We start from the raw sequence: 23,636 nt of genomic DNA, 5'->3' as shown, positions 1-23,636 counted from the left end.
TATGGCTGCATGTTAAAAGCGGACATTTTAATAAGATACATTTATGCCGTTTATTATCAACAAGTTGGCTTCACAGCTAGCGGCACAATACCAGAAGTCCTTCTAAGCTCTCGGGAGTGTGACCAACCACAGCGGAGTGGGCGTGCCTGGTGACACGCCCACCAGAAACAGAACTTTTTCTCAGGAAGCACGAAATCCAAAGAAATACAGATGATTAGGTGCAGATTCTGGTGGCTCTAGACAGCTTTCTGTGCTGGTTATTGTGTGTAGCTGCTCTATAGGAGTCCACAACTCAATACAAAGGGCTGAAAAAGGAGCACCTGCTGGGCTCCGCAGGAATGTAAAAGCAAATGAGAAAGCGTGGAGGCAATAGAAGAGACAAACATATCCAGCCAGCCTAATTAGCTTCCAAATGGGAAAAAGACGGGATTCAAAGAGGGTAATTAGTGTGGCTCCAGCATGTGCAGACAATCCCAACGAGATAAGAGGATGCATTTAAATGCACACGTAAAGCAAAAACCTTCTATTTATAGCCTGAAACTCATCTTGGTTTTCATTCCAAATCAACAAAATGTGCTGAGTCGTGATATTTTGCTCAATACCAAAATCCCAACACTCTGATCCCCATGTTGGGGATCCTAACGGGACTTCCCACATAGTGATATCAATATTTATGCGCATTTAACATGACCACAGGAGATATGTCATGTTACACACATCAGTATCGGTATCTGTTGATATCGGGTGCTGATTTTTTTCCAATCATGAAAAACGCTATTAAGAAAATACTGTATACAACACATATGTGTTCATTCCACTACAGGAGATATGGCATGTTACAGATATCGGTATCTGTATCGGCTGATATCAGTATCAGATTTTTTCCCCAATCATGAAAACCGATATTAAGAAAAATGCTGTATACAACACATACGACATGTGTTCATTCCACCAAAGGAGATATGTCATGTTACAGATATCGGTATCTGTATCAGCTGATATCAGTATCAGATTTTTCCCCCCAAATCATGAAAACCGATATTAAGAAAAATGTTGTATACAACACATACTGTATGTGTTGATTCCACCGCAGGAGATATGTCATGTTTCAGATATCGATATCTGTATTGGCTGATATCAGTATCAGATTTTTTTTCCAAATCATGAAAACCAATATATTAAAAAAATGCATATATGTGTTCATTCCAACACTGGAGATATGTCATGTTACACATATTGATCGATATCTGTATCGACTGATATCAGTATCAGATATTTTTCTCCAATCATGAAAACCGATATAAAAAAGCTGCTGTATAGTATGTGTTCATTCCACCACAGGAGATATGTCATGTTACACATATCAATATCTGTATCGGCTGATATCAGTATCAGATTTTTTTCCCCCACTCATAAAAACCGATAATAAGAAAAATTGCTGTATACAACAAATACGGTATGTGTTCATTGCAACACAGGGGATATGTCATGTTACACATATCGGTATCTGTATCGGCTGATATCAATATCAGATATTTTTCCCCAATAATGAAAACCGATATGAAAAAGCTGCTGTATACAACACATACTGTATGTGTTCATTCCACCACAGGAGATATGTCATGTTACACATATCGATATCTGTATCGACTGATATCAGTATGAGATATTTTTCCCCAATCGTGAAAAAGCTGCTTTATACAACACATACTGTATGTGTTCATTGCACCACAGGAGATATGTCATGTTACAGATATCGGTATCTGTATCGGCTGATATTGGTAGCGGAAATTGAGAGTTTGACAATCGTTTTTTGGCAAAAAAGTCAATATCGGACATTCCTAATTAATATTATTTTTGCTTGGTATCGGTAATTGTGTATCATCACACGTCATGAGTCTTGAGTATCGATTCTAACATGTCATGTGCACTCCAGTCCTGTGGGTGGCGCTATTACAAAGTGGGTGCTCCTCAGTTATAACAGTTATTTTTGCCATAATTACTGTCATTGAGCCAAGAAAAAGCAGGTAACAAGATTATTAGGTTCTTCGTGCGGGCGTTTTACTACGCACCATGTGACGTTGCGGTCAGCCGAACCGTCGCCATTCAAGCAGTGGCACAAGGTCATGGTCCAAGGTCACGCCCTCTCTTCATCCATCACCGTCTCCATGCTCTTGTTGTCTCTTACGTGGCGTGAGAGGAGGACGCGTCAATGTTATCAGCACGCCACAGACGGCGGCGGCGGCCTGGAGGGAGACTTTCGCCGTTATCTAATTACACATGGACACACACACACACACACACACACACACAGTTAGTTTCAAAGTTGGCAAGGCTTTAACGAATTGAAATATCCCAAAAGGAACAATTCAGTTCAAATGGCCAGAATGGATTAAAAAAAAAAAAAAGTACTGACATATAAGACAACAAACAGCATCCCATTTATAGAAGATTTTGCATGACACTAAAAATGTGAAGCATGTCAATCAAAATTATGGGACAGGCTGAGGAAACAATGTTCCAAATATCATTCACTTTAATTCTTGTAAAACGGCATTTTGTATTTATTTTGTTTTAAAAATATGGTTTCAGTTTCAGTATATTCTGATTTTCTATTTACTTGGTATCGGATCAATACCAAAACTTGCAGTATCAGCATCCCCGGTTTTGAGATTTATATTTTTCCTTGTCATAAAATTTTGTGTTTTCCCCTATTATTATTATTTTTTTTTAATTAAATTATTTTATTATTATTAAAATTTTATTATTTTATAATTACCATTTTTTAAACAATGCATAGCATTGGTTTTATAATTTTTTGTAGCGATATTGTGATTGAACGCTCTTAAAATAACAACCTTTTTCATATTCCATGTTATCCTTCAGCAATTGTTTTTTTCCTGTAGCTCTCCTTCCAGGCAAAGCTGTTCTTTCATTAATCCTCCTTTTCCTCTTTTCACCGCCACAACCGTCTGCTGGGGTCAGTTCAGGCCCGTCAAGTCGAGACACGGACCGCTGGGCACCGGTGACATCTGCCCTCCCCTCCCTTGTAGCGAGGCCGCTTTGGTCCAATTTACCGTGAAAGCCATCCCATGATGTGACCCGTAAACACAACACAACAGTAAACACTACCTGAGGGAAGGGAGACTCTTCCGTGGAGGATGTCTCCCTCTGGTGGTTGCGAGGGTAAACTACACCTCATTTGTTTGCTGTAATTAGCGGCCAATTGGTGTCCAAGTGTGCCAATTAGTCCACTGCAGCATTTGAAAGCGTCTTTGATAGGCTTTCATTCTTTATTACCAAATAAGTATTTACTAAAACACTAAATCACAACGAAAAGATAGTTTGTCAGTAAGGTGTTGGACTTAAGGCTGGTTTTATTGAATGCTAACGTTTGCTAAAACAAAGTCTAACAATTGTGACAAAATGTACTAATAAAATAGTGATGCTTTTACAAATATTACAAAATAATGTAATGTTAGCAATGTTTATATTTGTCAAACGTTCATTTTGGGCCCCCACTAAAAGGTCAAATTTAAATTTTAAAATTTAAATTAAACTAATAATTTAGTCATAAAAATATATATATAATGTTAAACGTTCATTTTGGGCCCCCACTGAAAGGTCAAATTTAAATTTTAAAATTTAAATTAAAATAATTTAGTCATAAAAAATATATATATTTAAATGAAGTTAAACGTTCATTTTGGGCCCCCACTGAAAGGTCAAATTTTAATTTTAAAATTTAAATTAAAATAATAATTTAGTCATTATATATATATATATATATATATATATATATATATATATATATATATATATATATATATATATATATATATATATATATATATATATATATATATATATATATAATGACTAAATTATTATAAATTTAAATTTTAAAATTTAAATTAAAATAATAATTTGGTCATAAAAAAGATAGATATTTAAATACAATAAAAATGTAGTCACTGATTTTTATATTTGTCAAATAATGTTACTGCTCACTTTGTCCTACAATGTCTTCAAATTTAGACCAAAAATATAATTTGTTTTTATTAAAAGAAAAACATAATTTTTTAAAAATTATTAATTATTTACATTTTTAATAAAATTTATTTTACTCAAAAAAATGTACTCTGTATCCACCCCCTTTGGCCCCTCCCATGAGTTGTGAGCTCATTGGATGTGTGTGTGTGGGGGGGGGGGGCATGTAAAATCTCCAGGGTACGCCCGGTCGAGCCCCATAGGTGTAGGCGTGGCTACCAGACACTCGCCATCGTGCCCCTCCTCCATGCCTGGCTGCAGAAGGGGGCCCTGGTGGCCCACCTGACGCCTCCCTGGGAGAGGGGGGGGGGGGGGTGTTCAGGGCACGTCTAACCGGTAGAAGTCCTTGGGGAAGACATGGCACCCAACTGGCTTGGTGGAAGATGGATGGCATCGCCACAAAGTCACACAAGGTCACGTAAACTCGATGCGTCTTTCTGAGAAGCAACAAGGAAAAAAAAGGAATTCTGTATGCGGTATTTATTGATTCCCAGCTTTTCATACAAACTGGATGTTGAGGCATAAACAATAATACATTTCAACAAAAATATAACCAATATGTACAATTATTGTATTAAAAATACAAAAAGAAAAGAAAGAGGAAATGAAAAGATAGTTCCGGTACTCCACCAATGGTCTTTGTAAAAGACATAGAGGCGGGAATGGTGGTCGGTAGTACAAGAAGGAAGAGAGAGAGAACATCACCAGCTAAAATGTACACGTCTTCACCGACATCACACGTCAAAAAAACAGTAGCACTTCTACGGCCACTACACCAAATCTTTACGCTCTTTGTGCAACGGTACTTTTCCAAAGGAGCTGGCAGCCCGACCGCTCGCTCGTCCATCGACACGCCGTGGAGCGTATAAAACAAAAAAAATCACGATACCGAAAAAAGAAACAAAAAAAACATGTTTTTAGTGTCGTCGCAGTGGAAAACACGGCACCGTTTTCAGTCTCATCGTCTCCTTGATGTTTTTTTTTTTTTTTTTTTTTTAAATCTCCCCCCCAAAAAACTGATCAATGTGATCAGCGTCAATCTGGGATTGAGGAAAACGTTGACAGCCGGACTCCTGATTCTACCAGGAATATCACCCCCCCCCCCCCACACACACACACAACTTGCACCAATAAAGATGGACATCCTCACAATATCATCTTCATTTTGGGGGGGGGCGGAGTTTGTGATGCTACGGAGAAAAAGTAGTCAAATTACCAGAATAAATTCATAGTCATAAAGTTATTGGAATATATTAAGTGTGACTTTTAATAATACTTAATTATCATGTAACTTTGCTGTAATTATCGCCATTTTATTCTATTACAATTATATTTATTTAAAATATCAATGAAAATTTATTTCCCCCACTAGTAATATTATTGTCATAAATCATAAATATGCCATATGTTGTATTAATGAGACATAAATCTTTTATCTTTTTTTTCCAGTATCATTTGAATGAATGTATTAGCAGGAAAATTAATACAGATTTTCTCCTTAACGATACAAATTTATTCTCATGAAAATAATATATTTGAATTCTTAAATGGGACACTTTATTCTGGTAAAATGACAACTGTGGTCATATTTCCATATTTCCATATTTCCATCATTTCATCAGGTCACTGATGGTTCTTGGTGTTTTTTTTTTTTAAACTTCTCCACCGAAGTCTGAAAAAATGAAAAAGGTTCAGTCAGTGTTTTGGTTTGGGGGTGGGGGAGCGATGATGTTGGAAAGAAGCGGCCATAACAGAAGAGGGGAATCACCTCCAAATCTCGAATAAGGCATTTCACTCTGGGGTTGGGGGTTTTGGGGGTGGGGGCTGTGTGTGTGGGGGGTGTGTCTCCTTTGATCCTACAAAAAAAAAAACAAAAGCAAGTCATGTGGTTTGTAAGGCGCTTTGGACATTCACACAACGTTGTCGTCTTCTTTAAAAGAGGATGTCATGATTGACAGCCAAAACCCCCACCCCGGTTCCATGTCCTTAACCCCCCCCCAAAAAAAAAATTCTCAGCTTGTTTTTGTGCTTTTGGGCAGAAGACGAAGATGATCCATTGATGGTCCACTCTTACCCTGGTGTCCAGGAGGCCGCGTGTCCGCTAGCATTGTGCTCAAAGTGCTAGGTGTGTGTGTAGGTGTGTGTGTGTGTGTGCGCTAATACTGGAGGGGGGGGTCGAGGGTTCAAATACTTGATGGAGAGACGAGCAAAGTGCAAACATCACATCCAGACTGTCCTCTGCTTGTCAAAGTCTGTGTTTTTTCTATTTATTATTGTCCAAAGTGCCAAGCGTTTGACCTCTTCTTCTTCTTCTTCTTCTTCTTCTTCTTCTTCTTCTTCTTCTTCTTCTTCTTCACAGTATTTGATTTTTTTGCATGCAGGGTCGTTCAACCCCCCATGATGCTTTAAGGCAGGGGGGACGAGGAGGAGTCCACCAATCAGGAGGCAGAGCAGGCACGTACGTAACTGATGATGAGAGTCTATCGGCCCTCTGTCCGTCTCTAACACCCGCCCGCTTTTCCATCCATCTGTCCATCCGTCCCGGGCGTGGCCTCTCAGACCGCCGACACCTGCTCGTCATCTGCAGAGAGACGGAGGACAGAAAAGGTGAGGATGTCGTTAAGTCCATCGCACACAAAAGGGTGAAAAGGTGTCTTGCATGCACCCCCGACTGTGTTGCCTGTGCTTCCACTTTCCTGACAAATGGTGGCGCTGTTATTAAACGCCATTGGTCAGAATGACTTGAACATGTGACGCCGAATGGACGCCATATTTGGCACCTGGCAAGCACATGCATGTCAAATTTCAGCAGGATTGGTTGAACAACATGGCCGCCATCAAGCAAAACGTCAGGGTCAGGAATTATAGCTTACATTTTTACCCACAATCCCTAGGGGGCGCCACTATGGGGTGTACATTGTGGTGGTCTACCATAATAGACCAGTGCGGGTATGAAAGTGTGTTACTAACATAATATAGAATCCATCCGGGGGCCCGGTGAGGTGGGCGGTTGGTGCAGGAAAAGGGGTGGGGGGGCGGTGTTGTTGAACTTCTGCGAGCATGCATGAGAGTCCAATGATTGGGTGCTGTGGGGGTCTAGGGGGTGGAGCCACCCCCCTTCAGGAAGTAGTGAGAGTGGTCTCAGTCCAAGTGTGTGTCCATGCATTGATAGGAGGGGGAGGGGCTAGCTGATAAATCAGTCTTTACCTGCCGTGTGGGGGGGGAGGAGCCCTGCCTTTATTACACCCCGCCCCCTCTGCACACACACTCTTGTCACGGTCGGGGGGTCTGGGATGCGCGGTGCGCCCTCGGCTTCCTCAGAGCGACAAGTTTGGGAGACAAGGACTCACCCTCCTCTTCCTCTTCCTGCTCGGCCTCGTGGTCCTCCGCGGGCGAGCGCGTGCGCTGAAGGCCCCCGCCGCTGCCACCCCGATTCTGCTTGGACGTCTGCTGGTGGGCTTGCGAGTCGGGCGACTGCGTCACCATGCGAGAACGCTGCAGTGCGGTGGTGTAGTCAGGCGGCCGGCGCGACGTCGCCGTGGTGGTGGCGGCGGCGGCGGCGGAGGTGGTGCTGGCGGCGCTGATGGACGCGGGGGCCGGCGAGGGCGGCGGGTGCTGGCCTTCGGCGAGGTCGGAGAGGGTCAGAGCCGTGTAGCCGGGCGGGGTCGGGGGAGGCTCGCGGTATCGCCCTTCTTTCCGGGCTGCGGGGAGAGATGCAAATGTTTTAACTCTTTCCATCTCTGGGAGACTAAAGTGTGGTGCAGCAGCAGCTTGACAAAAATAAAGAAAAAAACTGCAAAGCTAAGAATGAAGAACACAGTTTATGGGGACTTGATGGGTTGGGTGTGATGGACTTGAATGGGTTCTAAAAGTGGACGGTGTCCATGCATTACTGCAGTACTGACGCCAGCCACAAGATGGCGGTGCGGACACTCACAGATAAGACCCTTACAGCCAGCGGTGATGGGCGACGGCGACGGCCGGCCGATCTGCTTGGCCTCCTCAGACCCCGTGGACGTGATGCTACTCGTCTCCGGATCGGCGTTGACGTCCTTGCCGCCCCTCCTCTTGATGGTGCCCGTGTCCCCCTCCGAGTCCTCCCCCCAGTAAGCGGCCGAGGATGATGACGAGCTGGCCGAGGCCCAGCTCCCCCTCGCTTGGGCCGCCCACAACGCGGCGGGCCCGCCTAGCAAGGCCTCGGAGCCGCCGGGCGGGAGCCCCCCTCCGAAGGACAGCGTCTCCCAGCTGCGGCCCTGCTGCATGGTCTGGATGTTGTCATGTGACCCGGACGAGCAGGATGTCCACGAGCCTCGGCCGCTGTCGGCGGCATCCAGGGACACGCGGTCGCCCTGATCCTGGGTCAGTTCTTCCGAACTGGGCGAGGAGAGTACCGTTGGGCAGCCGGCGTAGATGCCCCGACAGTCCTGCATCGATGAGTAAGACCTGGAACCAGCGGATTAACTTGTGTTCAATTCCTGGACCATTGGAACATACCACATGATCTTATCTCTAGAACGCTCCAGTGTCATGTGACCTACCCCAGGCTGTACTGGTCGGGGTCGGTGGTGGCTCGCCGTTCCAACCGGGCTCCCACGTGGGAATCCCCGACTCCTCCCGAGTGCCGCAGCCTCCGGTCGTCATGCGCCATGTCGAAAGATAAGTTACTGACCAGGCTGGAGCGTGACGAGATCTCGCTGTGACCCGAGTCCGAGTAGGCGTCGCCCATGCGGTTGTAACCTGTCACATGACAGGGAAGAAAGATTTACTACCATATACCAGTAATAAATGTAAAAACTATATAAAATACAATATAAATCATTTAAAATATTTCTATATTTTGTTAAAGTTCCATGCTAATAATAAACAGTATTCCAATAAATTGGGATAGAAAATCTGTAAAAAATTTTATATTAATATCTAAATGCTATCACTGAATTAGTCCTTTTTAACATATTTCTTCACGAGCTTTAATTATGCAATGCACAATGCCAACCACCAGGGGGCACAAAAGGAACCACAGGAGGAGGACAAGGATTATTGGCTTTACCCTTCTTAGGGGAGCTCTGGGGGGAGGTGGGCGGCGAAGAAAGCTGGGAGGAGGCGTTGGACGGCGTGTCCTCTGGATGCCTCCGATGCCTCTCGCTGGCCTCCTCCGACAAAGACAGGATCTTCTTCAGCGACTGAGGAGAACTGGTGCCTGCGGAGACGCCGGCCAGAAAAGAATTAGCTGGAAAAAGGGGGTGGGGGTGTGTGTGGAGGACCTATAGTCCACCCTCGGGGGGCATTGGGACTAAGCTGCTTTGTCTGGAATTCTGTGTTTGGTGGACAGACACTAGGGGGCAGCACCGGCATACAGGAAGTCAGAATGCAAATAGTAACTTTCAATAGGCAGAAGGGACCAATACTTTTGTCCATGCACCAAATGCACACATGTATTCTAGAAAATAAAATAACAAAATAAATAAATAAAATAAATAAATAAAATAAATAAATAAAATAAATAAATAAAATAAATAAAATAAATAAAATAAATAAAATAAATAAAATAAATAAAATAAATAAAATAAATAAAATAAAATAAAATTACAAAGATAAAAACAAAACAAAACTATAATATAATAATAATGCTAATTGAGGTAGGACACGCTGGCCTGGGAACGCCTTGGTGTCCTCCCGGTGGAGCTGGAGGAGGTGGCCGGGGACCGGGAATTCTGGGCTTCCCTAGTGAGACTGCTGCCCCCGCAACCCGGACCCGGATAAGCGGAGGAAAATGGATACTAACTGCACGAGGCTGCACGTGTGGTTAGCGCGCAGACCTCACAGCTGGGAGACCAGGGTTCAATTCCACCCTCGGCTATCTATGTGTGGACTGTGGAGTTCCGGGTACTCCGGTTTCCTCCCACATTCCAAAAAACATGCTAGGTTAATTAGCGACTCCAAATTGTCCATAGGTATGAATGTGAGTGTGAATGGTTGTTTGTCTATATGTGCCCTGTGATTGGCTGGCCACCAGTCCAGGGTGTACCCCGTGCCTCTCGCCCAAAGACAGCTGGGATAGGCTCCAGGAACCCCTGCGACCCTCGTGAGGAAAAGCGGTAGAAAATTTGGTGCAGTTTTAAGCCAAAACTGCTTAAAACTAGGTAGAAAGTGTTGGGCGTGTTTACACAGTTTACATAGTTGCAAATGTAAAAAAAATGCATGTATTTTCATGTAAAACAACAATTTTTTTGTGGCGAAGAATATGTACACGGCTAAATTTGAGTCAAAACAAAAGTTATGCTTGAAATGTATTTTTTCACAAAAAGCCTTTTTGTCCCTTTTTTGCTGAGAACTGATATTAGCTGGAACTAACCGATGTTCTGGTGATTACTAAAGAACGGGAAATGGTAGAAATAATTTTTTTTTTGTCTGATGAAAGCTGAGAGTCTAATCTTTCTTTTGGTATACACCATGTTTACATACCCAATATTCTGTGTGCCTTGAAAAATCAATCAAAATCATCAAAAATGGCCGTAACTTTAAAAAATGGCTGGAATTAGTTAAATGAGTTAAAAATGAAATATCAGTTTCTATCCACCATAAAAAAAACATGGCATCCGTACCAAAAGGAGGCAGATCCTTGACGGGCACCTTCTTGCGGGAAGGGTAAAGTGCCACAGCGGGCACCTGGAGGGCCTGGCTCCCTTTGGCGAGCTGGCCTCTCTGTTGGCTGGCTGCTCTGGACACCACGGGGGACGTGTCGGGCCGTTTGCCGCCAGCGTTCTTGGGCACTGAAGACAACATAGGAGATGGTTTACACCGGCCGACTGAGCACGCCTTTCGGTTCTTAACTTCGTCGAGCAGAAAACCCACGCGTGCTAATGGAGGGCTCGCACTGCAGCGACAGCGTCTGCAAGCTCTCCTCGTTGATCTCCAGGCTCAGGTTGGACAGATACTGCTTGACCTTGCGGGCCATCTGGGCGTCCTCGTAGAGCTTCTTGGCGTTGAGGAAGGAGCTGCGGCGAACTCGCTTCTTGTGGCCGCCCGTCTGGTTGACGTCCAGCACGGCCGCGTTGGCGCTGCCCTGACTCAGAGAGCTGCTTGTGTGTACAGGAACGTGCGGCAGAAAGACATAAAAAAAGGTGGAATTAATTCTTCTGTATGGGACCACATCTTGGAAATAATGCAGAAATAAAAACATGCAGAGAGGAGCGTTAGCTTTTTTGGGAAAACATTCCACACATTCCGAGTGGGTGAGAGCTGACAGCGAGGAAAAAAAAAAGAAACTTCTATAACTCATAATTTACACTTAGGTGGCGGGACGAACATCTAAATAAAATATTAATAATAATACAGGAATTGTGCATTACACTGTAATTGTTTTGCTGATTATCTTATAAATAGAAGTCAGCGTCCTCATCCTGGCATTCCCAGGATGAGGATTTGATAATTAACAAGAGCGTGGTCTTGTAGTGAGATATGAATCTCGTCATTAAATGTTCTCGTTAAAAAGCACTCATAATTACAAAACGGGAAGCTCCCTATTTAGATTTCTTGAAACCCCCCCAGGCTTCCATATTTTTCCTATACGTTCCCTGTACGCACGATGTCATGCAGCTTCACCACAAAAATGTAAAGAATGAGGAAAATGAACCGAAAATGAACATTAAACTTTCTATAAAACAATCCAGCACACAAAGGGTCACTTTGGATGATCATGTAAAGAAGGCACCTTGTGTAGAATTATGGAAAAAGAAGGAATTTTTGGTTCTGGAAAATTCCTACATGTTAGGCTGCTGTTTCAATGAGTTGGATGGAAAATGTGGAATATCCTGAATGAATGGAATGTTTTGATGCTTGAATGTTTTGAATTGGTTGAAGAATGGGATAAAAATGGCTTTCATTCCAATTGAAATTTGTGAACCGGAAAATGTGGAATTCCAGGAAAACTGACTTTTTGGAATGTTTTGAATCTACATAGCCTGTATGTCCTTAATGAACTGACCATTTTGATGTTGGAATGTTGGAATTGGTTGTGAAAGTCCTAAGAATTCTCAAGATCAAAAATTTGTGTTATGAAAAATGTGAAGTTTGAGATCTGGAAAACTGTTAGCCTGAATCTTTTCAAGCCGGAAAGATTTAAATGGGTTGAGAAATGTGGGAGAAAATGCTGTTCAATTCAGTGGGAATGTTTGGGCTGGAAAATGTGAAATTCCAGAAAAACTGGACTGAAAGTGGATAACCAGAATTTCTTCATTAGGCTAAATGTTTTGGTTTTGATTTGACTCGGTTAAGAAATGTGGAGGAAGGAAATTTGTGCAACGGAATTTTGAGAAAAGTGAGAAGTTTGAGATCTGTAAAAATATTAGCCATTCATTTGAATGGGAATTTTGGGGCCGGAATTCCAGGAAAACCAGGACTTTTTTGGAATGTTTTGAATCTACATAGCCTGTATGTCCTTAATGAGCCGACCATTTTGATGTTGGAATGTTAGAATTGGTTGTGAAAGTCCTAAGAATTCTGAAGATCAAAAATTTGTGTTATGGAAAATCTGAAGTTTGAGATCTGGAAAACTGTTAGCCTGAATCTTTTCAAGCTGGAAAGATTTGACTGGGTTGAGAAATATGGGGGAAAATGCTGTTCAATTCAGTGGGAATTTTGGCCGGAAAATGTGAAATTCCAGAAAAACTGGACTGAAAGTGAATAGCCTGAATTTCTTGATTAGGCTAAATGTTTTGGTTTTGATTTGACTCGGTTAAGAAATGTGGAGGAAGGAAAATTGTGCAACGGAATTTCTAGAAAAATGAGAAGAAAAATGTTAGCCATTCATTTCAATGGGAATTTTGGGGCCATGAAATGGTGACTTCTGGGAAAACCGGGACCTTTTTGGAATGTTAAAACTAGACAGCCTGAATTTCCTGAATGAGTTTTAATGTTTTGATTTTGGAAAATGTGAAACAATGGGAACAATGTCATAGAAAATATGGAATTATGGAAAATGTGAGGATTTTCAGAATGCCTTTAATGAGCTGAATGGGCAATGGTGTCCAAATGTAAATATTAATAATAGAAATAATAATAACAACAAGAATTTTGGTGTGAGTAATTGACTGTATGAATATTCCTCCAGTCCAGACGATCCAGAGCAAAGTGACCTTTTGTTGCTGTCAGCACATATTAATAAGCAGCAGTTAGTCCAACCCGGTAGAGCAAAGCAGGCAAAGAAATATGGCAGCACAGCAGGGAGGCTCTCCAAACTTACCCTAAACTTCTCCACTTCTTCTTCCTACAGGGTGGGTGCCATGAACAGAGAAGCATGACGAGCACCAAGAGAGAGAAGAAGAAGAAGACAACGCTTAGGACAGGAAAGACCACCAAGATCACCAAAAGTAGAATCAACATCACCACGGAAAAAAAAAAGCCACAGGAGAGGTGACACCACTAGAGGGAGACACTGTGCCAATTTTTATGCCAACAACGTGTTGAAGAAGCAACCACAGCGGCTGCGTCACACACACAGATCACCTAAATTTGGTCTCTAAAGACCTCCTTACCGGGTCCTGAACATGAGAGCGGGGTCCATGTTGACCGAAGCCATGCGACCCACATGGCGGATCTCTTTGGCGATCATTCTTAGCTTCTCAAAGTTCACCAAGCCGTCCACTTTGGAGTCGTTACCTGAGACAAAGGAAAAACGTGTCAAGGAATCGTAGTCCTCTCTGCCAACTTAAGAACGTAACGTACCTTCGTGTAAGAAGGTGAGATCCTTCTTGATGACAGGGAAGAGCGGGATGATGGGTGGCTGGAGGTTCTGGTTGTTGAGGACGTTCCTGTACTTGGCCATGTTCCTGGAGGGGTCAAAGAGGTCCTGCAGGTCGCCAAAGAGCTTCTCGTACTTGCTGGGAAGCTTCTCCCACGTCCCTCGCAGCCTGGAGACGGGCGCTAGGTTCAAACCGCTGCATAAGTAAAAGAAGTAGCGTTAGCATAGCTAAACAAAGGTATAACACATCGTGAGCAGACGCTCGTCACCTGATGATGGCAAACATGGAGTTGAAGTTCTTGCACTCGCGGCAGTGCAACGCGATCTTGATGAAGTGCTTGACCGTTTTCATGCGCTTGAGCTGATTGGGCTCGCGCGTCACCTCGGTGGCCACCCAGAAGGTCTCGTGGTTGATGGCCTCCTCGAAGCGCTTGAGGCTAGCCGAACCCGCCTTGGAGCGCAGCTTGAAGAGGTCGTCGATGTACTCGGTGGGCTCGATGGCGCAGAAGAGCTCGAAGGCACGCATGGACAGCTGAGTGGCCACCTCCACCGTGCTCAGCTGCAGCAGGGAGATCTGGCCCTCGCGGAGAAGGTCCTGGGCGTCCTCGTCCGAACAGAGCGTCTCCGTCTCCATGTTGCTCTTCAAGTAGTATCTGCGGGTGTATATATTTTTATTTGTACCATTCCCGCCATTGTCGCTTCATACTGAGGCGTCGTCACGGTGCTAGCACCTTCCGCTGAGCTGTATCCTGTCCGCTAGCTTCGACAACTGATCCGGTAGCCGCCTCTGTTTGATGACGCCCTCGGGGGTGACGGACACCTCGCATAGCGAATACGCCTCAGGTGCCGCCGTCAAGGCAAACTCCCTAATGGCCTGCACCACCACCTCTTTGGCCGTGGTGTCCTTCCCGATCATGATGTAGCGGGACTGTTGATCTGCTTTGAAGACCCGCAACACCTGGTCGGACATTTCTGAAAAAGAAAAGTCAAGAGTGAGCATCGTCTTGAGGCCACCAGCTTTGATTTCGCTACTTGCAGAGGTTGCTTTTAAACTATGTGGATGACTATGTTTCATTGATGGCTGGAATGTCATTTCTGATATGTAGTATCCTACACTGGTCACTAGGTGTCAGTAATGTCATTGTAATGTTCTGTGAGACACACAAGCACCAGACTTGATCGCTGGAACAACAGGCTTGTGTTTTGGGTTTTGATGATCTCACAATAGGCATAAAAATCCTCAACGCGAGCGACTGGTGCGGTCGCAACACACATCCTGTCCGCCCCCCCCCCCAATTCAGCTCCCCGAGTACGAGTCTTCCTTATGTCCGAGAAGACTCAAGCCCCTCATGAGGGATAAAGGTGGGGTCTTTGAATGCTTCTATCAGTGATAACTAGGCAGTGTAGACGTCTCTCCTGCCTTTGCAACGCCCATTCCAGTGTGCAAGACAATCAAGACTTTGTCCCCCCCAAAAGCCCCTCCGCCATTCCGACATTCCTTGAGATTCAATCCATTAGTGGGATTGAAAAGCCTTGATTGCAAAGGACGACAAATCTCCCCAGAACAGAAAAAACAGGAAGGGTCAGAGGTCGGCGCAAGTGCAGATTAGCTTGACTCAATTAGCTTTAGTGAAAACAGAAGCTTTACTGTAAATTAGCATAACTGCTAATGAATGTCAGGGTCTGCATATGTACTTCATATGGGTGACCGGGACTGCAAGAACACAAACAACATGTGATGCTAAGATGGCGATGGTATGTAAAGCTAGCTCAACGCCGTCGTGCTCACCGGGCTGATTGTTGAAGTCCAGGATGCGGTGGTGGGACTGCAGGAGGTCCGGGTTTGAAGACGAGAGGTTTCCGCTGACGGGCAGCGCCGGGGGGATCTGTTTGGACTGCTTCATGCCGACGATGCTGTCATCCTGCGACTGCCCCACGCACACGTCACTATGGCAACCACACAGACAGACAAGGGTGAGGCTGCAGTATCGTCAGTAACCGACAGAGGGCACACTTTCATTTCAGACGCTGGGGTTGGGTTCCAGTGACAGCTGCTCAGGGGAATCCAGAACGCCGGGCACAGATTCAAATTCCAAAAATGTTCAGGGTAAATCCGCATCCCTCTCTTGGCCGTCATGCCCCGATTCTGCAGCCGAATCCTAAACTATGCCGACCTACTCTGTTGGGATTTGGTCAAGGGTCGGCTCCATTCCCCCTAAAACATAGTATAACATCCATCCATCCATTTTCTATACCGCTTATTCTCATTAGGGTCACATGGTGTGCTGGAGCCTATCCCAGCTGACATAGTATACCAACCATTCATTCATTCATTTTCTACCGCTTATCCTCACAAGGGTCGCAGGGGTGCTGGAGCCTATCCCAGCTGACATAGTATACCAACCATTTATTCATTCCTTCATTCATTTTCTACCGCTTATCCTCACAAGGGTCGCGGGGGTGCTGGAGCCTATCCCAGCTGACATAGTATACCAACCATTCATTCGTTCATTCATCTTCTACCACTTATCCTCACGAGGGTCGCGGGGGTGCTGGAGCCTATCCCAGCTGACATAGTATACCAACCGTTCATTCATTCATTTTCTACCGCTTACGGGGATCACGGGGGTGCTGGAGCCTATCCCATTTGACATTTTCTACCGCTTATCCTCACAAGGGTCGCGGGGGTGCTGGAGCCTATCCCATTTGACATAGTATACCAACCATTCATTCATTCATTTTCTACCACTTATCCTCACAAGGGTCACAGGGTATGCTGGAGTCTATCCCAGCTGACATAGTATACCAACCATTCATTCATTTATTCATTTTCTACCGCTTATCCTCACAAGGGTTGCAGGGTATGCTGGAGCCTATCCCATTTGACATAGTATACCAACCGTTCATTCATTCATTTTCTACCGCTTATCCTCACAAGGGTCACAGGGTATGCTGGAGCCTATTCCAGCTGACATAGTATACCAACCATTCATTAATTTATTCATTTTCTACCGCTTATCCTCACAAGGGTTGCGGGGGTGCTAGAGCCTATCCCAGCTGACATAGTATACCAATCATTCATTCATTCGTTCATTTTCTACCGCTTATCCTCACGAGGGTCGTGGGGGTGCTGGAGCCTATCCCAGCTGACATAGTATACCAACCGTTCATTCATTCATTTTCTACCGCTTATGAGGGTCACAGGGGTGCTGGAGCCTATCCCATTTGACATTTTCTACCGCTTATCGTCACGAGGGTCGCGGGGGTGCTGGAGCCTATCCCATTTGACATAGTATACCAACCATTCATTCATTCATTTTCTGCTGGAGCCTATCACAGTATAACACATAGTATAACATAGCACAAGGGTCACGGGGGTGCTGGAGCCTATCCCAGCTGTCTTCAGACAAGAGGCAGGGTACACCCTGGACTGGTGGCCAGCCAATCACAGGGCACATATAGACAAACAACCATTCACACTCACATTTTGGACAATTTGGAGTCGCCAATTAACCTAGCATGTTTTTGGAATGTGGGAGGAAACCGGAGTACCCGGAGAAAACCCACGCATGCACGGGGAGAACATGCAAACTCCACACAGAGATGGCCGAGGGTGGAATTGAACTCGGCTCTCCAAGCTGTGAGGCCTGGATAATATATACAAAAAAACATTGTACTTACTTGTAGGGTTTAGGTGGCAGGATGCTAGTGAGCGTCTTATCGAAGATCTTCTTGAGCTTGTTGCGTCCACCCACAGTGTTGGTCTTGGCCTTCTTGTTGGCCTTCTCCAGGCCCATCACCTGCTCCACGTCCACCGCCAGGTCGGGTATGGAGTAGCGACTGGCCTTCTTGATGTCCCCGATTTTGGGGAGGTGGGGCGCACCGTTCTTCCTGTCGTGTTCCTCCTCGCCGTCGACGTCATGGTCCTGCTCGGGCCTGGTTAGTAGTTCCTTGAAGACTAGATTGAGGGGTATTTCAGACTTATGAGTTGGATGTTCTGTGATGTGATCACGTGTTGGGTAGCGTGCTAAGCTTACCTAATAGATTGGTTTTCACAGTTATGGACAAGTGGGTGTTGTTCTTCAGAATCTCATTGGCTTTGCTGAGTTGGACATTCTCAAAATTCTGACCATTCACCTCCAGAATCTTCACAAGACAAAAAAAGAGAGCGAGAACTCCGTTACTGAAGTTAATACTAGGGGTGTAAGAAAATATATTTTCGGCGATATCTCGCAATACTATTACTTTGTTACAAAGTAGGGTGTGCAGAAATTAACTAAACCCGTAAAATGTGTCATGCCCGAATAAAGTATTCGGGAAACACGACAAATCTGCGAGTCCACTTAGCGAGACACCACGAGTACCTGCTGCTACCAAGCAATGCCAAGGTCCTTTTGTATACTACAAAAGTGCTGTGATATTGCAGGTATTTTGTTTTTCAAATTGATATCACTATTATGTTAAATAATGCTTATTTCAAGCATCCTAAAATGACTTTTTATTGATGTTAGTTACTTTGTTCCACAAAAATACTATTCCGATGGTGGATAAGTCAGGGACTGTATACTCTGCATTTTTGACATAATTAATTTTTTTTTTTTTTTATGTTTTTTTTGTTGTTGTAAATTTAAAGCTGTATGTTAAAGCTTTATTCATCCAAATGCTACACTTTGAATTTTTACAGAGGAAAGTTTGTGATACAGCATAACATACTGTTTTAATGGAATAAAAATGTGTTTAATAAGTGCATATTGCTGGTGTAATTCAGTTTTTCCAGGAAATAATCTTTAACTACAAGAAAAACAAAAAAAATATCGCCTTGTTAACAGTATCGTCATTATAGGTTATCACATGGTTTGTCTGGTATCAGGCCAGGTATCATGCCCCCAAAGTGTCGTTGAGGGCTGATACTGGCACGCGGGGGCATGATACTGGGCCTACAGATACAGACAAACCATGTGATGATCTTATATTATCACATACTATTTAATAATGAGCTTATTATCACGTACTATTTCATCAAAAGACCATTTTGTTTCCAGAAAATTTATTACATGTATTATATCTAAACAGGGGCGGCACGGCGGTCTAGTGGTTAGCACACAGACCTCACAGCTAGGAGGACCAGGGTTCAATTCCACCCTCGGCCATCTCTGTGTGGAGTTTGCATGTTCTCCCCGTGCATGCGTGGGTTTTCTCCGGGTACTCCGGTTTCCTCCCACATTCCAAAAACATGCTAGGTTAATTGGCGACTCCAAATTGTCCAAAATGTGAGTGTGAATGGTTGTTTGTCTATATGTGCCCTGTGATTGGCTGGCGACAAGTCCAGGGTGTCTGCAGCTCTTGGTGGAAAACGTTTGGACCGCTAACAAGCTGTCAGCATGCGGAGGAAGAGGATGTCTCCACGGAGAGGAACGTAGCCATCCCGTGCTGATCCCAGGCCAGCAAACACGCTAACACCACCAATTAGCCAGCTAGCCGATACAACTGCTCATCGACTGCTTCCCGCCGCATGACTAAAAACTATACACCGTGCAGTAATAATAACAACGCGTGTGACTCCTGGCGGAACGTGTTAGCAAGTAAAGGCGAGCCAACGCTTCCGAGCGACTAAGCTTCCGACGGCGGGGAGGAAAACAGCTGCGGGGGATGTGCGGATGTCGGAAGGGGGACTTAACGCGCATCCAGACACACTCAAGATGGTTTCCAGGATTAAGGAGACTTTGGAGCTCAGAGGACCGCCGAGTGTGAAAGCGGGTGCGGAGGTTTGCGAGTTGAACGCCAACACGGCGCGCCTGCAGCCACTGGCGAGAACGTGTATGCCGGTGCTTCCAAAAAACCTTGTTTGTTCCGCCACAAATATAAACCCAAGCTAAATTCCTGTAGGGCAGGGGTGCCCACTCTTTTCCCAGCAAGGGCCATATCCAGAAAAAAGGATGTGTGGGACCACTTTGGTACATTAAAGATGCTACGTAATGTAAGCTATCGCAACAAAACACATTTCAGCTTTGGGTTCTAACTGATAAAGCATATTAATGTCCTATATGGATGCAGGCTAAAAATGGTCAGTGCATACAATCCTACCTGATCCCCTCGTTTAAGGCCGGCCTCTGCTGCCTTGCTCCCAGGCTCCACGGCATCGATGAATACACGGAAGCCTTTCTCCTGCCCGCCAAGGAGGCTGAAGGCCAACGGCGCTTCCCTGGACGGCTTGGTCAGCGTCACTAGCCGTGGCTTGGCCTTGGCGGCGCACGCTATGTTTAACAGTCGCAGGTGACCGCACATTTTCTGTAGAAACACAACAACGCGCAACGTCAGGGGAGCACATTCGATTTAATTGTCTTTTTTGTTTATGTGAGGAGAAAACGTACTTCTCTCTCCAGGTTGTTTTCAAACTCTTCCAGAAAGTGAGTCATGGCAGGGTCACCCTCAAAGTCATTGAAGTGATTGTTGACCCACAGCAGGACCACCCGTGTGACCTGGAGACAAGACGTGAAGCACAATAGTTTATGTTCATACATTTTTTTAGTTCTTTTATTAAAGTTTGAAGGATTTCTGGAGCCAACTTATCTAAAAAAATAAAAATAAAAAAATACAACAATGGTTACATCACTCTTACTATGTTATTTGTAAATTATACTACATAATTTAGGGCTGCACGGTGGACAAGTGGTTAGCGCGCAGACCTCACAGCTCGGAGACCAGGGTTCAATTCCACCCTCGGCCATCTCTGTGTGGAGTTTGCATGTTTCTTGTGCACGCGTGGGTTTCCTCCCCCATTCCAAAAACATGCTAGGTTAATTAGCGACTCCAAATTGTCCATAGGTATGAATGTGAGTGTGAATGGTTGTTGGTCTATATGTGCCCTGTGATTGGCTGGCCACCAGTCCAGGGTGTACCCCGCCTCTCGCCCCAAGACAGCTGGGATAGGCTCCAGCACCTCTTGCGACCCTCGTGAGGAAAAGCGGTAGAAAATGAATGAATGAATGACTACATAATGTGTGATAAAAAATAAAAATATTACATAAAAATGTATGTAATATACGAAATATACTAAAACATAATATTTTTAATTTACAAAATTTTTAATCAATTTATTACCACAAATGGACACCAGAATTTTATATTTATTCCCCATTTTTTCCCAACATTTCTGTTTTCCAAAACGTAGCTCCAGCACCCCCGCAACCCTTGTGAGGAAAAGCGGTAGAAAATGAATGAATGAATGACTACATTATGTGTGATAAAATACAAATATTACATAAAAATGTAAGTAATATACAAAACATACTAAAACATTATATTTTTAGTTTACAAAATTTTTAATCAATTTATTACCAAAAATGGACGCCAGGATTATTTGTTTACCTTTTTATTTTCCAAAACATAGTTCATGTTGATTTCTTTAAATGAATTAAAAAAATATTTAAAAATAATATTTTCATATTTAAAAATATATTTTTATTTTAAGCTTACTTGTCCAATTATTTAAAATTAATTTGAATTAAAGCCCATGCACAGAAGCTGTCCATACCTTGTCCCTGAGACTTGGGTCGTGGAACCACTCCAAGAGCTTCTTGCCCACGACCATGGGGCTGGAGAGGAAAGTCCTGTAGGTCAACAGGAAGTCCTCGATGTAGGTAGGGTCCACCACTGAGTGTTCTTCCACGAGGTGCATGGTGAGACGCTCCGATGTGCCCTGAGACCAAACACTGTGGCGTCACACCAGAAGATCCCACTTAGAAGACAAAAACACTCACCTTGATGACAATGTGTCCTTTCCTGGTCCCGGTGCGGTCCAGTTCCCTGTGCTCCTTCACCATGACAATCTCGCCTTCTTCTTCCACCTTCTGCATGTTTTTCTCCACTTGGTTGAGGATGCAGCAGTAATCCTGCTGGGCTATGCACACAAACTATACAAAAAGAGAGAAAAAGAAGACATAAGTTTTGTATTTTGAGGATCAATGTCAGATGTGGGTCTTAAAACACCAAAGTCGAGGTGCTGACATTTCTTCAGTGAGAAAGGACAACGTGATGCTTGAAAATGGACCATTAATTTGTCCCCCGGAGAGTCTCGCACTGTCAACATGGAGCCCTCAAGCACCGTTAGGAGATGCCCGAGTGAGAACATTAGCGGCAAACGACCTCGGCTATTAAAGAGAACGCTGGCAGGCACGCAGACCACCTGAATAGGAGCTAGCGTGTTAATGGCGCCCTGCTTTGTGGCACGTGAAGGAGACAGTAGACTCTTACCTGGCAGTCGTCCACCTTGGTCTTCATGGCACCCTTCATGTACTCCTTCTCCATGGTTGGCGACACCCCAAAGCTGTTGCCCATGCACAGAATCTCAGTGCGACCGTCGGGGTACGTCACCTCCACCGAGCCGTTCAAGATGACCGACCACGAGTCCAGCTGCAGATATAATGTCATTATTGTTGGACGTTTGTTTGTGGGAAAAGCCGTGTTACACCCGCAAACGTAATAACTGGCCACAAATGTAATAACATAATACTGAATTTCTGCAAATATAATAGTTATTACATTTGCAGGAAATTATTACATTTTGTTTGTGGGTATACATGTGCGTTTTAGTTACAGTATATTATTGTATGTGTGATTTTGTGTATATGGGGAAGAAATAATCAAAAGAAAGAAATAATAAAATATAATAATAATAATAATAATAATAGTAATAACATTGTATTAAAACAATTATGTTATTTTTTAATTTAAAATAAATTATAATTTAATAACTAAAGATTCCTTTAATGTATTCAAATGATACTCTTTGAATAATTTTTCCACAAAAAAAGAAAAAGAATTATCTTGTTAAAATCCTCAAAATGACATCTACACCTTCTCCCTCATTAAAAGAAGAAAGAACAAACAAAGATCATTATTTTGTCTCATATTACATTTGCGGGAAGTTATTACATTTACAGATTTTCACTTTCCCACATATGTAATAATTCAGTATTACGTTTGCAGTAGGCAAATTTTAATTTGTTTGTGGGAAATTTATTAAATTTGCGGGATTATTACATTACATTACATTACATATTACATACTGCAGATTTGTATTACGTTTGTGGTTTATTACGTTTGCGGGGTTAACAAGCCGCTCTCTTCTAAAGTAGCCATTTTAAATGACCCTACGTTGGTAATAAAGTATTAATTATATATGCTTATATTAGCTAATTAGGAAAAAAATAAAAACTTCAACACAATCTGGTTAGGACATCACAGCATACCATAGCAAATTAGCTTTGTTTTTAGCTTATTTTTTGTTTGTATGAAAGGGAAAGTGAAATGACAAGCACAGAACCATATACATTTCTACAACACCCAATATATTTGTAGCGCCCCTTATGGGGTGTGCTGCAAAAATGCCTTGGAAGACATGCAAGCATATCGCTTATCCTCACGAGGGTCGCAAAGGGTGCTGGAGCCTATCCCAGCTGTCTTCGGGCGAGAGGCGGTGTACACCCTGGACTGGTGGCCAGCCAATCACAGAGCACATATAGACAAACAACCATTCACACTCACATTCATACCTATGGACAATTTGGAGTCGCCAATTAACCTAGCATGCTAACATGCAAACTCCACACAGAGATGGAATGAAAGTGGAATTGAACTCTGGTCTCCTATCTGCGAGATCCTCGCGCTAACCACTCATCCACTGTGCAGCCCCATGGTGCAGATATCCGCAAAGAATGATTGGGCAAATGATCAATGATGGACAACTCAAAGTCCCTGAAAAGATGTTTGTGGTTGATGGCGGCCATGTTTTTTCCGGGTTGTCGAGCTGTGTTAAAATTTCCAATCAACCCGACTTAGTTCTAAC

At 43.7% G+C, this 23,636-nt stretch overlaps 1 protein-coding gene across 22 annotated transcripts in view; it reads right to left on the bottom strand.

Annotated features, from left to right (window-relative positions):
- Positions 1 to 4,343: 4,343 nt before the first annotated feature.
- Positions 4,344 to 23,636, bottom strand: part of rapgef2b (Rap guanine nucleotide exchange factor 2b) — a 112,443-nt gene continuing 93,150 nt past the window's right edge. For 8 of the 22 annotated variants that reach the window (XR_009125545.1, XR_009125557.1, XR_009125632.1 and 5 more), the window contains 20 exons: positions 22,043 to 22,201; positions 21,550 to 21,702; positions 21,324 to 21,488; positions 20,161 to 20,268; positions 19,874 to 20,077; positions 17,827 to 17,935; positions 17,471 to 17,747; positions 15,579 to 15,736; positions 14,521 to 14,761; positions 14,059 to 14,442; positions 13,774 to 13,985; positions 13,584 to 13,707; positions 13,292 to 13,315; positions 10,903 to 11,129; positions 10,653 to 10,820; positions 9,098 to 9,247; positions 8,589 to 8,787; positions 7,988 to 8,493; positions 7,258 to 7,751; positions 4,346 to 6,631 (listed from right to left, as the gene is read on the bottom strand). Coding sequence is in view for 1 of the 22 variants with exons in the window: in XM_058064636.1 (XP_057920619.1) it covers positions 6,606 to 6,631; positions 7,401 to 7,751; positions 7,988 to 8,493; positions 8,589 to 8,787; positions 9,098 to 9,247; positions 10,653 to 10,820; positions 10,903 to 11,129; positions 13,292 to 13,315; positions 13,584 to 13,707; positions 13,774 to 13,985; positions 14,059 to 14,442; positions 14,521 to 14,761; positions 15,579 to 15,736; positions 17,471 to 17,747; positions 17,827 to 17,935; positions 19,874 to 20,077; positions 20,161 to 20,268; positions 21,324 to 21,488; positions 21,550 to 21,702; positions 22,043 to 22,201 (3,945 nt within the window). In the remaining 21 variants the exon portion in view is untranslated. Of the gene's footprint in view, positions 6,632 to 7,257; positions 7,752 to 7,987; positions 8,494 to 8,588; positions 8,788 to 9,097; positions 9,248 to 10,652; positions 10,821 to 10,902; positions 11,130 to 13,291; positions 13,316 to 13,583; positions 13,708 to 13,773; positions 13,986 to 14,058; positions 14,443 to 14,520; positions 14,762 to 15,578; positions 15,737 to 17,470; positions 17,748 to 17,826; positions 17,936 to 19,873; positions 20,078 to 20,160; positions 20,269 to 21,323; positions 21,489 to 21,549; positions 21,703 to 22,042; positions 22,202 to 23,636 lie in introns of all 22 variants that reach the window. The other 14 variants (XR_009125608.1, XR_009125575.1, XR_009125668.1 and 11 more) reach the window with 9 other exon arrangements.

Source organism: Doryrhamphus excisus, chromosome 2, assembly GCF_030265055.1.
Source record: "Doryrhamphus excisus isolate RoL2022-K1 chromosome 2, RoL_Dexc_1.0, whole genome shotgun sequence".
NCBI classification, from domain to species: domain Eukaryota; kingdom Metazoa; phylum Chordata; class Actinopteri; order Syngnathiformes; family Syngnathidae; genus Doryrhamphus; species Doryrhamphus excisus.
Note: the sequence above shows the minus strand (reverse complement) of the source record. Positions and strands in the feature narration are given on the sequence as shown.